This window comes from Trematomus bernacchii, unplaced genomic scaffold, assembly GCF_902827165.1.
Source record: "Trematomus bernacchii unplaced genomic scaffold, fTreBer1.1, whole genome shotgun sequence".
NCBI lineage: Eukaryota > Metazoa > Chordata > Actinopteri > Perciformes > Nototheniidae > Trematomus > Trematomus bernacchii.
In genome coordinates this window covers 957,441-973,518 of record NW_022987524.1, presented here as the reverse complement: position 1 = coordinate 973,518, position 16,078 = coordinate 957,441, and the positions used below count along the sequence as shown (strand labels likewise).

Sequence of the window (16,078 nt, the reverse complement as noted above, 5' to 3'; positions counted from 1 at the left end):
ACAGAGGCATGAAAATACATTTTCAAAATGCTCAACAGTGCTGCCAAAATTATAAACTGACTGCTACACAATTAAAATAAATGCTTTTATACATTTCTATTAGATGTGACTCTTTGGCGTTTCTGTTATTATTAGCTGCTTTAGTTGTTCTGACTGCTAAAATCCTCTGTTATTCCTCATTTTAAAGCCGATATTCCGTGGGGTCGGGGGGCTCGGATCCTTGTCACCTTTTTCATACCTGATGAGTTTGCATCCCTGATATATTACCCGGACAGACCCACGAGGAAACAGACGGCTGACGTTAGATAGACGAAGAGAGATGCTACAAGCTAGCTTCAACTTAGTTAGCCTTGTGCATCATTTGAATGTGTCCCCCGCAAACCGTTACTGTACTCAATACTACTCAACCGGGTCAGAGTTTGTCATATTACTTGAACTGAGATGCTATTTAATAAACGGCTACTGATTTTGCAGTGTGCATCACGTATGCATGTCCATTGGATACTGTGTGGAAAATAACATTGGACAAACACACCTTATATAGAGGACGACCAACTTCAAAGGTTGATTTAAACGAATGCCGCCTTCCGCGCTCTGTTCTTGTTAGTACTTAGCTAGCAAACAATAGCCTTCTCTGCTAAGCATGCACGATGCTAACATGAAACACAACTTGGCTGGTTAGCTTACATTAACATACAACTGTCGCCGTGACACTTAACTCATTTCAGACGGCATGCCGTCAACATGCACATTATTGCTGTTAATAAGAATTATTAACAATATGGAGCTAAACATCATAGTGCTTTACTCTTAGCTCCTATGTTAGCTACAGCTATCTAGCATCAGTGACCGACTTCCAGTGAGTAATAGATGAGAACAAACTTAAATTCCTTGTCTAACAGTGAAGCAAGCAGACAACAAGTCTTGTGATGAACCTCAAAAAACGTGAACATTTATATGTAGGACATGATAGACAGTAATATCTTACCTTCCAACATTTCCACACACCAGGAGGAGGGAGGCGCGAAAGAGAACCGTTCCTCTGGCCTGCAGCCAAGAATCACCGCAGACGCATGCGTGAAGGGGCAGTGTGGGCCTAATGTCTTCAAGTAGATTTTACCCAGATTGTTTGTGTTTCAGTTGGTACTGTCAGAAATTAGGTAGTGTAGGTAGAATTTACCCATTCATACTAACAATGCTCACTTATATACCTTGAGTACAATTTAAATGATTTGCTTGGATAATATATACTACCCTCCAAAATCCTTTTTTACAGTGTACTTTTCGTGGACATTAATTTATATTATCTAAATGCCTTGTCCATGATCCATGCATGCACATTGTTTGAGTGTAAAATGTGTTTTACCCTATCTGTTTACACTCTAAACATTCTTGAAATTATTATGGATTAATTACTAATCCCTTTTGTACTTCTGATACAAATTATTTATGTGTAATGCTTTAAATATACAAATATGTGCTAAATGTAATAGTTCTAAAATTGAAAACTAGTGTATATAATAATATACAATATGTCCAACAGATGGAGCCAAACCTTAATTTATCCTTAATCTCTCTTTCTTATGCGCCATATACGTTCTTTGTCCTTTTCACTCTGACTTCTCCATTTTACAAAACCTCTCCTTATTTCACACTTTCTTATCTATTTTTTCTGTTCTTTTAATCAAACAGCGTAAAAAGTCTTGGTTATTTGGCAACAAAATGCTAAATTTGCTGTTCTTTTAATTAAACAGCGTCAAAAGTCTTGGTAATTTAGCAATGTATTACATTACATGTCACTTGTTAGACACTTTTATCCAAAGCGACTTACATACTCAATACTGTGGGCAATCCCCCACAGGAGCAATTTGGGGTGAAGTGTCTTGCCCAGGGACACAACGACATGCTGACCGCAGTGGGGTTTGTGCTCCCCTGATCCAAACACCAACACACTATTCCACTGTGCCACAGCCCCCCTGTAAAAAGTCTTAGTCTTTTAGCAACCAAATGCTATCTTTTCTGTCAATCTGTCCTAAATTGTCCCTGCCACCATTTTTAGGATATTATAGTAAGTTCATAGGAAGGAATGAGACAATTAAGGAGCCGTCACTGACTTAACATAAACACCCTTTTTAACCTATGCCGTCCCGGACGGGCTCTCCCAGAAAGTCTTCACTTACTATAAATATCTTACTTGAAATCCAATCACTTGCCCTATTCTTCGTTTTCCCCAAACCACAGCCTCCACACGGCGGTGGAGCCTCATGGCGGAGGATTTAAACTATTTTCTGATAGGGTCCCCGACTCCTACTTATTTTTAAACACTTCGATAGGGTCCCCGACTCCTACGTATTTTAAACACTTCTATAGGGTCCCCGACTCCTATTTTTAACACTTTGATAGGGTCCCCGACTCCTACGTATTTTAAACACTTCTATAGGGTCCCCGACTCCTATTTTTATGGGCTCAGAACAGTCTCATAATACACACATGCACACAGAAGGATTCACACTTGTATTTCATGATCCACAAAAGGATTCACACTTGTATTTCCGGATCCACACTTGTGTTTTTCAATGCACACACAAATGTGTTCCGTTTCATATACATGTAAATAAAATCCAAACACAGAAAAAAGTTTTACATATGTATTTTTGATCCTCACATATTTGTTTTCCCTTTAAAACCGCTGCACCTACAAACACAAACCGCTTCCTGTGCATGGATCGCTGTGCATTCGTGTGTGGGTTTTTTGAGACTCCCCTGACGGTCACCCGATTCGTACTTGTAATTTTTTCTATCTATAGCCAATCAGATGTCTCCTCAATTCTAAGCCAATCGCATGAGCACGCCCCCACGAGGGTAGATTTATTGCGTTCATGACGTAGCTGACAGGTCCATGGAGCCTGCCTGCAGGCGCTAATCTCAGGACACTTCCACTCTCAGTACATTGCCACTTTCCGAGCAGGAAATGCACGCAAATACAAGTCTTTATATTATTAAGGAACAGTGCCACTTTCCGAACCATTAATGAATGCTTGTGTACACAAAAACGGCAGGCAAAACCGTTTTAAATGTGTGTTTCCTGTATGGCGAATACAGCTGCTTTATTTATGTCTGTATGAAGTTGTTGTGAGTGTGGAGGGAGCAGCTACAGGTTAGCTTAGCCTAATCGATCAGTGCACTACGAAGCCAGTGCTAGACAGTGAACTGTCAACGGGGGGGAGCCCCGCCGGTCATTATCGGCCGATATTCACTCTTAATAGTTTGATCGGTGCTCTCTATAAAGGCCGATCAGGAGAGCTGGATCTGATCGATATGGACATAAACGCGAGTGAAGTTTTAGCGAGCTGCATGAGAAACTGACGGGCTGTCAGGAGAGACGGAGGGAGAGAGGAAAATAGATGATCCTTACTCCCGTGTTATTAGCCATATCCGGTCATAGTGCGGTAATTACCTGCTAACGGAAACTCTGCTACACAATTCTTCTTCTTATTATTATTATCATTGAAACATGACCGGTAAGTTTCAAATTTGTCCGGTAAAATTAATTCTGTCCGCGGAAACCCTGCTCCGGACAGCGCAAAATGCGTATATGAAGTGTCATGAACGCAATAAATCACCCTCGTGGGGACCCGCTCATGTGATTGGCTTAGAATGAAGGAGACATCTGATTGGCTATAGATAGAAAAAATTACAAGTACGAATCGGGTGACCGTCAGGGGAGTCTCAAAAAACCCACACATGAATGCACAGCGATCCATGCACAGAAAGCGGTTTGTGTTTGTAGGTGCAGCGGTTTTAAACGGAAAACAAATATGTGAGGATCAAAAACACATATGTAAAACTTTTTTCTGTATTTGGATTTTATTTACATGTATATGAAACGGAACACATTTGTGTGTGCATTGAAAAACACAAGTGTGGATCCGGAAATACAAGTGTGACTCCTTTTGCGGATCATGAAATACAAGTGTGAATCCTTCTGTGTGCATGTGTGTATTATGAGACTGTTCTGAGCCCATATATTTTTAACACTTCTGGTGGCCCTGAAGTGCAAGTCAAAACAACACACTCACTCCATAAACGTCCAGGAGCGACGCTTGGTCAGGGTCCCGAGGCGTGCAGTTGGGACGCTCCTAGGCTCCTTCAGCTTCATAAAGGGACGCAAATAGCTTTCAACTGATTGCAATGTATTCCCATCTGCATCATGGAAGCACGGCATTCGTTTGTGTCGGCGGCATTTAAAGGCAATGTGAGCGTCCATTCCCATTGGATAACGGAGAATTGTACACCCGGAAGTAAGTATTCTCCTTACTGTCGATTGATTTGACAGTGATATCTGCACTACTCATCAACTCAAAAACACCAGATTATCCTTGTTAATTACACAACATTGATTGGTTTAAATTGTGTGCAATACTTTTGTATTTTTCCCCTTCGATTCGGAGAAACAAATATTTTTTCGGAGTTTAGGATGGCAGAAGACACTACACTACCCAGAATCCCCAGCTATCGTTTAGGACTACACCATGTGCTCTGTAAGACAAACCCCGTGATTAGTTCTCAAGCTCTGTGATTGGATGTTGGAGTGGCAGTGCACGAAGTTTACACGCAGCACTTTGAAATGGAATGAAACCCATCGACGGCACACTATCCAAATCAAGACTCGAACGTGTCCTACCCCCCCCCCCCCCCCCCCCCTTAGGTCACAGGAAAAATAGTAAAATAGTAAAAAGTTAAATAGTGCAATAAGAGTCTATATACAAGTGATTGGAATATGATATATTAGATAAATCATTTCTAAGTAGCAGCCAGATGAATGTTATGGATGTTGTTTCAAAGTTCAGGTGTTTAATAGCCTTATGGCCTGTGGGATGAAACTGTCCCTGAGTCTGGTGGTTTTAGTCCGGATGCTGCGGTACCGCCTGCCAGACGGCAGCAGACAGAACAGTTTGTGGCTGGGGTGATGGGGGTCTTTTATAATCCTGAGGGCTTTCTTTAAGGTTAACCTGGTATTTTTACTACATTTATTTTAGTTACTTTACAGATTTGGATTAATGATGTGAAATATAAACAACCCTTAAATCAGACTTTAGTTACACCTGAGTAAAATTCAGTGAAGGTGATTGTCAAGTGCCAACAATCAGGCGAGATATTTGATAGTTGGTGCTTGAGAAGACAAAACATGTATCTGCAGATCCCTATAAAGTATATTCATTACTCGTTATTCTCTAATCGTTCATCAAAAACTGTATATAATGGCTATTTTGCACATCCCTTTCAAGATTTCAAGATTTTCAAAGGTTTATTGAAATATCATATACACAACTACGGTGTAGTTATGCAATGATGACAAACTTGGGTCATAGGTTCCTCAACAAGAGATCAATATGTGTGTACCTCCACCATTAAACTGTCATATTCTGCACATTTATTATTCTATCTACATACATCTTATAAGAGTATAATAAATATGTATAATATCAGTTAAAATAAGTGCTTCAACATAGTTAACTGTGCAGGAAAGTTGATTGTCAAGTCCCAAAACAAACCATGCAATATATTAAACGTTAAGTACTTTGTCAGGCTTAATATAGATACCCCCAAAGCTTTTTGCTTACATGTATTTAAAAGAAGACCTTAACCTAAATTATTATTTAATGTTTAAATAAAGCCTAATTAGTTTGTCTGTTTTGCACATCCTCCTATTAATATCTTTGTACATCCGGCACTAAACTGTTTTATTCTAGATACCATTTACAGTATCTTCTTGATATTTTCTATTCTATATTTCTATCATTGACCTTCTACTTTCCTCCTATTTTGTATATACTCTTAATATTTAAATGTTTTCATAAAATATAACACATTCAAAAGTGCTTTACAAAAATGAAAGACATTAAGAAAAAGGCATTTTAAACAGTCATTAAAAAGCAACACAATCTATTGCATTACTCTAAACGTGTAATAACGTGCTTTAACCAGTAGGTGGTTTGGGTTAAAAAGCTGTCAAGTTTACAGTGTTAACAAAATAAATATACTGCTGTTTCCGGTTTAGTTTACGACGGATATATTTAGTTATTGTTTTGATATTTGTAACACAAAAGCGATGTAAAAAACCCACAGAAACACAGAAAAGATGGTCTTAACATGACCCAGCGGTCTAGTAGTTAACCTCTTAAGCACGGCGGTCCCCCCATTGGACCCCTCATACCGTTTTTTTTCCGAGATAATGTCTCAGGGCTTCTTAACATTTATGAAACTATTAATGTGTAGCACCAGATTAACGGCTAGAATCTCAGCTAACTGAAGATATGAACCATTTTTACCAAAACAAAACACAAGTCTCATAAGAAGCGTCTAAATGACCCCTGAGCGAAAAAATTCTAACGCACTGCGGCACACAATTCAAGATAAAAATACCCTGATTACTTATCGTAGCTGCACATACAATATAGCCGATTAAAGCTGAGACTGCACTGATTATTTAGGTATAGTATCATCACTGAGTGATCCGAACTTGCGACAGGGGAAGCAAACACAGACATCACAACACGTACCTTTACGGAGCTTTTACGACAGATCGTCTCACCGTAGCTGTCAATTAGGTCAAAAGACGTGTTCAATGGCATTAAAACGAAAAAGAAAATGCTACAACTGTTGATCCATAGGTTGATAATGTACCTGTGCCTTTGAAGAAATTATTCATAATCCATAATTCCATTTTTTATGTAAAAATCGGAGCGGAAAAGTTAGCTGCTAATGGTAGCCACCAGAGTGTATGCAGCTTCCGGCGTCACTCTCACTCCTTATTTGTTAACGTTTTGGTGTGTATATAACTTTCCCTCGATTCCATTGGCTCTAGCGGTTATAAAGAGATTTCATTCATCAAAATCGAGCAAGGGGGGCCAGAGATAGGTCAAATCCACCCAAATGACCCCAGAAGTGGGTTTTTTTGGCTAAATCTCTCTAAAAAGGTCAAATTTCACTTGTTTTGCATCAATCTTGATACAGGGTACTTATTATATGTTGTACTTTGGATTCTAAAGCTTTTAGTCTACTAACCCATCATCCAAGGGTAGTTTTCACTATAAGTAAAAAATAATTTTTGGACGGACACTATAATTTACAGTTTTTTACTATGTAAAATCTGAATTTTCTTTAAAATAAAAAACATCTATATTGATTCTGACTTTTCTACATCCAACTCACAGGTTTATCATTACTTTGAGAATAAAGATTATTAATTTAACCCTTTTAGAAGGGAATATATGGTCATTTGTTCTGGGAATGTCATTTTCGAGCCTGAGACCTGAAAAACAGGCTCAGGGCTTAAGAGGTTAATAAAAAACAATAATATCAAAACAAAATATTACTACTAACTTTATTGTGAAATTAAAACCGAACAGTAAAAGAATAGTTTCCGGTCTATTCTGAGGCCCGATCTCTGTAGATAAATAAAGAACTACGACAGATGTGTAATATTTAATGCAGCCGAACCATTTATTACAATGCATTCATGTGATGACTTTCAAAGAGTAAAGCAAGCACTGCTGAATAAAGTATGATTTTATCTTTTACAAAACGTTTTTTTTCATATGGAATGCAGTTGGAGGTCAACCAATCACAGAGCTTGAAAACTAATCACGGGGTTTGTCAAACAGAGCACATGGTGTTGTCCTAAACCAGGGGTCGGCAACAGGCGGACCGCGGTCCGGATCCGGACCCAGACGCCGACCTATACGGACCCGGACCTATAATCAATACATTAATAGGGGATTTCAATTTTGACGGGGCGATTCTATTTTAACCGCTGCCGACAGGGGGCGAAAGAGACGAGTGAGCGATACAGGGAGAGAAACACAGAAGAAGAGACGAGAGCGCGGCAGAGAGAAGCGGAGAGGAAAGTGAGTAAAGAGAATAATTAGCGATACAGGGAGAGAAGACGGAGAGGAGAGTGAACAGGCGTGTTAGCGGCAGACAGGGAGAGACAAATAATGACACATGGCACTCTCCAAGAAGAGGAAAGTGGACAGTGAGAACAGAGCTTTTAACCCTGAGTGGACGGACTCATTCATGTTCATCCTGCCCACTGGGAGCACAGAACCAGTGTGTCTCATTTGTTCATTGACCGTGGCACTCAAGCAGAATACAAAAATCAAGTAACTGTACTCAGCTCGCGTTATATTTGAAAAACGAGTAATCTGATTACAGTTACTTTCGTAAACCTGAAGTGAATACATTTTGGAATACTTATGGGAATTATTGGTGGAAAAGTTTCCTCATAAAATGTAATAGTCATTACCAGCAGAACTGTGTGCACACTGCACAGCGCTGCAGCGTGTCTGTGAGCGAGAGAGAGATGCAGCATGTCTGTGAGGCCCCGCCCCCGCACGCAGATCAGAGAGAGAGATCTCTTTTAAAATATATTGAAAGTTAGAAACGGAGATGGTTCGATAAAATGTGCAAGATAACGTTTATGTAGCATTTCTTTATTGTCGAAATGATGACATTTCATAACGGGATCAAATCAAAGTGAATGGCCTGCTGCTGCTGAATGCATGGGGCAAGTGACTGGAAACAGTTTTAAAAGTTATTACGTCGTTTCAGATAATAAATAATAATGATAATTCATTCTATTTAGGGGCGCCTTTCAAAGCACCCAAGGACACCTGACAATTCATAACATATTCTAAGGAAAGGTTTAAGAGAGTACAAATAATGCAGTCCGGGTGATGTTTTTTATGTGGGGTGCAGATGAGAGGGAGCTGTCCAGAATGACACCAAGATGTTGTGTTTGAGTTGTGCTCTTGATAAGCCATTAAAACAGTAAAATACGTGTCTCCTGTTCACCAAAACATACCCATCTGTTATGGAAAAATAAAGTATTCCAAAAGTATTCTAAAAGTAATCTGAATACGTTACTTTTTTAAGACACGTAACTGTAACTGTATTCGGATTACTTTCAGAGCCATGTATTCAGTATTCAGTAACCGATTACATTTACAAAGTAACCCTCCCAACCCTGATTAAAAGTGCCAAAACGCCACTATGAGACAAAACACAAAGTGTTTGACCAAACATTCCCTCTCAAGTCAGAACTGAGGTCACAAAAAATAAGCAGTCTCAGAGCCCAATATGATCAGTCTACCAGGATCAAAATTAAAACTAAATATCGTTCCAGGTCAGGCTAACCGAGGCTAACCAATGAGCACCTGCATGTGTGTATGAGAATGGCCCTGACACCATTTCAGCCCAGATTTAAACTCCTGGCAGGACAAGCTCAAGCTCAATTCTCGCACTGAATTAAAGAAAAGTGAGTGAGGGACTGCAATATAAGAGGGAAAGAAAGAGAAACTTTAAAACTGTTCAATTGTTATGATGTGTAAAGACTGATATTGTTCTATAATCGTCTGAAACTGTTAAGTCATGATGTGAAACGGTTAACAAAGCTATTTTATTTATTTCTCTATTTTATTTTTAAATGCAGCCCGAGAGGAACATTACACATATCCACAGTATTTTACTGTATATCTGTATAGTTCAATGTTCATTGACAATAAATATTGTTGTTTTTGAATTGTACTTTCTTTATTTGATTGGCAGTCGGTTGTTGATGACATGCAGACGTTGATAAAGCTACAGGCTACTTCAATATATATCACACTAATTCATAAAGCAAGTTAGACATTTTGATGTTCCGGACCTTTGCATGGGGACATGTTCTCTAACTGGACCTCATTGAATTTTAGTTGAATACCCCTGTCCTAAACGATAGCTGGGGATTCTGGGTAGTGTAGTGTCTTCGGCCATCCTAAACTCCGAAAAAATATTTGTTTCTCCGAATCGAAGGGGAAAAATACAAAAGCATTGTACACAATTTAAACCAATCAATGTTGTGTAATTAACAAGGATAATCTGGTGTTTTTTAGTTGATGAGTAGTGCAGATATCACTGTCAAATCAATCGACAGTAAGGGGAATACTTACTTCCGGGTGTACAATTCTCCGTTATCCAATGGGAATGGACACTCACATTGCCTTTAAATGCCGCCGACACAAACGAATACCATGCTTCCATGAGCGTCAAATCCCGCCGCAGATGGGAATACATTGCAATCAGTTGAAAGCTATTTGCGTCCCTTTATGAAGCTGAAGGAGCCTAGGAGCGTCCCAACTGCACGCCTCGGGACCCTGACCAAGCGTCGCTCCTGGACGTTTATGGAGTGAGAGTGTGTTTGTCAAAACAGCATTTCAGGAAACACCACAGCATTTCAGAAAACGCCGAAGCATTTCAGGAAACACCACAGCATTTCACAAAACACTACAGCATTTCAGAAAACACCACAGCATTTCAGAAAACACCACAGCATTTCAGAAAACGATACAGCATTTCACAAAACGCCACACCATTTCACAAAACACCACAGCATTTCAGAAAACACCACAGCATTTCAACTTATACGGAAAGGGTATTCCTTTAGGGAGAACACTTATTGTTTGTGATTGGACAGAGCCAGCCAGAGAAGCACTGCTGTGATTGGTTGTTTTTGCTGCCAGTCAAGAAATGACGCTTCGTGATTGGTCAGCACCCGACAGCGCAACATGTCCCAAAACATCAGCCGTTAGCTGTTAGCACACAGAGCTCACAGCTCCTCATATCTGTTCAGAAACTGGACAAAAGTTAAACATGTACAAACCACAGACTGTCTGTGTCATGGTGAATACAGTCGCTGCTTTATTTATGTCTGTAGGCCGTTGTTGTGAGTTTGGACGGAGCAGCTACAGGTTAGTTTATCCTGATCGATCCGATCTCCATTCAGAAAACACGTATTTTAAAAGGTGTTTCGCCTGCCGTCTTGTCTGCACACTTGTCACAGCATTAATTCATGGTTTTTACTAACCGGTATCAGTATGTTGTTACTTCGGCATCATTTTGAAACGTGTATTACAATCAAATCACGGTAAAATATGTTCATTTTGTTGTAGTAAAGTATTTGCCAAAGTATTTGCATGGATATAAGCCCCGCCCCCTCTCCAGCACGTCTTGTTTGAATGACAGGAGTAAACACAGCTGACAGCCACGGTGAAACCTGAAACTCGAGCGATTAGAGCAGGGGTGGGGAACCTTTTTCCTCTCAAGGGCCATTTCAATTTTTTCAACATCCTCCGAGGGCCGTACACATTATTGACCTCTGCTTAAAAATACTAAAATCACAGCCCATTCATTTCGCCTTTCTTTCATAATGTGCAAAGAAAAAGCAACCTCTTAATCCAGATATCTTACCATGACTCACGTATGCATGCACGTGCAAGGTTGTGGCATGACCACCAAAACAGAAAGATATGGACACAAGATGTGTGCAAATGTATTTAGTTTCCTATTCATGTGGACATGATTTAAGTGGGGGGGGACCTAACCTCCTCTAGGGGGGCATGCTCCCCCGGGAAGATTTGTTTTTAAATGTTGAAGTTAAAAGCATCAATCTGGTGCACTTTGAGAGCAACATGAGGAGATCTATGGATACATCTCTCAACATCCATATGAAACAGAACTGTAAGCAGATTTATTTTTCTTTATGGATATTTTACAAATCACTCCCCTCTCAAACTGTATTCTTGTTTATTAATAACAACTTTTTTTTACTGTCATATAGTATTTTATACCTGTTTACTTTATTCTCTTATTTTTTTATAACTATAATGATCATATAAAGATGTGCCTTTACCTCACTGGTTGGAGAAAAAGCTTCTTATATTCGTTAGCATAGCTAGCTAACCAGATGCTAATAACAACAAAGTTATTGACTGTATAATCAGTATGACATGAGCAGATCGCCACTGGGCTTTCAACTAAGACACAGCCACGCAAAAACTGCGGCATGTGTACGGCTCCTTATGGGTACTGCAATTTTTGGAAGGGCCGGAGCGACGTTCTGGTGCTTTCCGTCAGAACTGCACCCCTGTCAGACGAGACATATACCACGTGATGACACGTTAGGCTCGTGTTGTGTTCAAGGACCCTGACCTTGGCCAGGAAAAACAGGCACTCGCTTGATAATTTTTTTTGCGGTCTAGATTTCTTTAATTTTTTTCTTTTTTGCGTGTGTTTATAAATTACCTCGAGGGCCGTACCAAATGGTCTCGCGGGCTGTATACGGCCGGAGGTTCCCCACCTCGCATCTAAGTGCGTTACATGTACATTAGACATGACAAATAAAAATATTGTGTTTGCATAACGCACAGTTAAAACAGCACACAAACTTGAACTAGACAATTAAACTCATTTCACAACACTTTTAAACAGCAACGTGTACTGGAAATAAGACTTTCATTGCCGTGTCATTTCATCACTTCCTCTTCAATTCATGGAAAAACTCTAAGAAAGACTTGTGTATGTGTGTGAACATATTTTTATTTGGCAGCACTCCAAGAGAAGATATTATGATATTTGGAAATCAGCTTGTGCTTTCTTGGCATCAAACTGAGAAATCAAATATGGGTTATTCATCTTGTACAAACATTCCTTATTCAGGACAACAGTCACCTGAGGCACTGCCGTACACAAGTGGCTCTTTGTTTCTTCATATATATATTTACTTATATAGCTTTGCTCTAAGAAACTCTCTTGTGCAATATTGTGCAATGCTTTTGAGTAAATGTGGAAAGAAATCCAAAACGGACATGCAGTTGCAGGGTTGCTTGTGAATTTACTCCAAATGTCACTAAAGTCTTATTTAAGTGTTGAATATAATTATAATTGTTAATAAAAATGTGCAAATTAACTACATTTATAAAATGCAATGTTGTGGTAGAAGTACACGATGTATCTCAAAATTGTTCCTAAGTACAGTACTTGAGTAAATGTACTTAGTTAATTTACATCACTGCTTAAACTTCAAATCTCTGTGAAATGACTGTGCGAGCAGTAAGGGCCTGATTGGTCACATTTGACTTTTTGTTTTATCTTTATTGCTATACTTTAAAGTATGCCGAGTTGAAAAAATCGAACAAAACATCAGTGCAGTTGCACCACTCTTAATCATTCTTTTATTACTTTTTTTTCAGGTCATCCCCGTTTCTTCAACCAGCTGTCTTCAGGTCTGGATGTGATTGGTGTAGCAGGAGAGTGGTTAACCTCGGCAGCCAACACCAACATGTAAGATCTCAACAATAAAAGTTGACTCAAGGACTCTACCTTACACACTTGTTTTTTACTTGAGAATTGCATGTTTACTTCTTCTTCTCGAATTCAAGTATTTATACTTATTAGATGTATTATGTCAACAGATTTCACAAAACTGTATTAGGTCAGTTGAAAGCAATAATATTAAGTTCAAACCAAAATATTAGGTTCAACTTAATATTATTGTTTTGTGCTGGCGTTGTTTGTTCGCCGCTCCTCCGCCCAAAATCTTGTTCTTTAGTCCAGATCAGAACCTCTCCTGTCTGGCTCTCAACTTTTTAAACGTCAGTCATCAGCAAAAATAGCAGCATCTTTCTATCGAATCGACACGGATCTTTGTGTTGTCATCTCCTACCTGCTGGCTCTTTCCTGCTCACCGGTCCCTAGCCCGCTAGCTAGCTAACATTATCGGACCTAGCTGCTACCTAGATGCTCCTCGGCTCCCCGAAGTCTGCTGAGCTAACATTTCTGTCTCCACCCTAACTCCACCCTAACTCCACCCTAACTCCGCGGCTCGTCTGGGTCTTCCCATCCCGCTGCCATCAGCCGGCTTCCCCGCTGACATCGTCTCTCCCTGCCGCCTACAGCCGTTGGCTATCAAGCTAGCTAACAAGCTAGTAGGCTGGTCACCCGGCTCCCACTCTGCACCAGGCTGTCAGCCCCTCCTATGATTCTCCTCCGGAAACCACTGGAATTATTCTCCTGATATGCTGTGGATTATCCTTCTGATTCTAACTGGACTCACACCGCTCCTTCTTCCACGGTCATCCGGCTCCTGGTCTCTGTTGCCCGGGTCCCCAGCATTAGCTAGCTCCGTGCTAGCACCACTTCACCGGATCATGCCGCCGCTCTACTCGCTGTCAGATCTCCACTCCTTTAATAACTGCCTGCCTCCGGACTGCTTGGACATCCTCGCAGATAATGAAATACTTCGCAAATGCCGTCCTCCACACAGAGGCTCTGGCCATAAGATTTTCTTTCATTCCACGTCTCCACACTCCATCCCGTCCATTCGGTCCTGTCACATGCCCACACTACGCCATCACAACAAACAACACGTGAATCTGACCCATCTCCTTCCACTCCCCTGGTCCAAACAACCACTCCCAATGCAACGTCACCTCAGAGCAGCCCTGCTCAACACACGCTCCATCCACAATAAAAGCCACATTCTGAATGAATTCATTAAAGACAATAACCTGGACTTTCTGTATCTGACCGAAACGTGGCAAAAACCCCTGGACTATTTTTCTATAAATCAAATCACCCCAGCAGGATTCACATACATTGACAAACCTCGCCCACAAGGGCGGGGTGGTGGTATAGCTGCTATTATCAGAAAGGACATAAAAACTACCATAATCCGCATCCCTGATGTTTCTTAATTTGAACACCTGATCTTCAAACTCTCTGGTCCCACTCCCCTGGTCATAGCCATCATCTACCGTTCGCCGAAGCCAAACCCCTCCTTTCTCTCCGACCTCTCTGACATTCTCACTCAGCTTTCTGCCATATCCCCGTCTGTTCTCTTTTTAGGTGATTTTAACATTCATGTTGACGACCCGACCTGCAAATATGCCTCTGAATTTATGGAAACCCTTCACTGCTGCAACTTCTCTCAACACATCAACTTCCCAACACACAGCCGTGGTCACATCCTGGACTTGGTCTGCTCCACTGGTCTCACCATCCATCATCTGTCCAGCCTCAATCTCCACATCTCTGATCACCTGGTCATCATCATGGACATCAACATCCCCATCCCCGCCCAAAAGCAAAAACGCACAATAACCTACAGAAATCTCAAATCCATCTCACCTTCAGCAATCACTGCCTCCATTACCTGCAAGATGTCTCCTCCCCCCCCCCCCCCCCCCACTTTCTGCAAACCCATCTGAACTTGTGGACTATTATAACATCACCCTCTCCTTCTGTCTCAATGAACTGGCCCCCACAAAAACTAAAAATGTCTCTTTCATACACTCCGCCCCCTGGTATACCCCCGAACTCCGCCAAATGAAATCAAGGAAACGTCAACTGGAACGCCAACACAAGAAAACCACACTAACAGTCCATCTACAAATCTACAAAGACTATCTCCAGCAGTACAGTAACGCACTCAAAGCAGCCCGGTCTAATTACTACTCACAACTCATACAGTCTGGCTCCAGCAACCCCAAGCGTCTGTTCTCCACCATCAGCAAACTTCTCAAACCCTGTGACAACGCCACCTCATCCTTCACCACCAAACAGTGCAACTCCTTCCTCTCGTTTTTCCAAACCAAAATCAGCAACATTTACAGCAATCTGACACCCTCATCAGCACCCCCCACCTCCCCTCCTGGCTCCCCCCCCTTCACCTCACAGCCCCTGTCCCACTTCTCCCCTGTGACCCCCATGCAACTGTCCGACTTCATGACCGGAATTAACTCCACCTGCACACTTGACCCAATGCCCTCCATATTTGTTAAAGAGAGCCTCCCTGCCATCTCCCAACTCATCGCCACCATCATTAACTCCTCCCTCAGATCTGGATCAGTTCCCCCCTCTCTCAAACTGGCTGCTGTCACACCCATTCTCAAAAGACCTGGACTCACACCTGACATCATGTCCAACTTCCGGCCCATCTCAAATCTCCCCTTTCTGTCAAAAATACTTGAACGTGTCATTGCCTCACAACTAAAATCCCACCGCAGCTCCAATGACCTCTTTGAACCATTTCAATCCGGTTTCCGATCAAAACACAGCACCGAAACAGCTCTTCTCAAAATCACAAACGACCTCCTCTGACTCCGGCAACCTGAACATCCTCATCCTCCTCGACCTCGCCGCAGCATTCGACACCATCAACCACACCATCCTGCTGTCCCTCCTCGAATTATCACTCAAC

General features: G+C 41.1%; 1 protein-coding gene across 2 annotated transcripts in view; it reads left to right on the top strand.

Moving 5' to 3' along the window:
* Window positions 1-16,078, top strand: part of zgc:163121 (uncharacterized protein LOC100038790 homolog) — a 126,325-nt gene that overhangs the window by 61,539 nt on the left and 48,708 nt on the right. For both annotated transcript variants that reach the window (XM_034118704.1, XM_034118697.1), the window contains exon 5: window positions 13,071-13,161. In XM_034118704.1, the coding sequence (XP_033974595.1) occupies window positions 13,071-13,161 (91 nt within the window). The remainder of the gene's footprint in view (window positions 1-13,070; window positions 13,162-16,078) is intronic.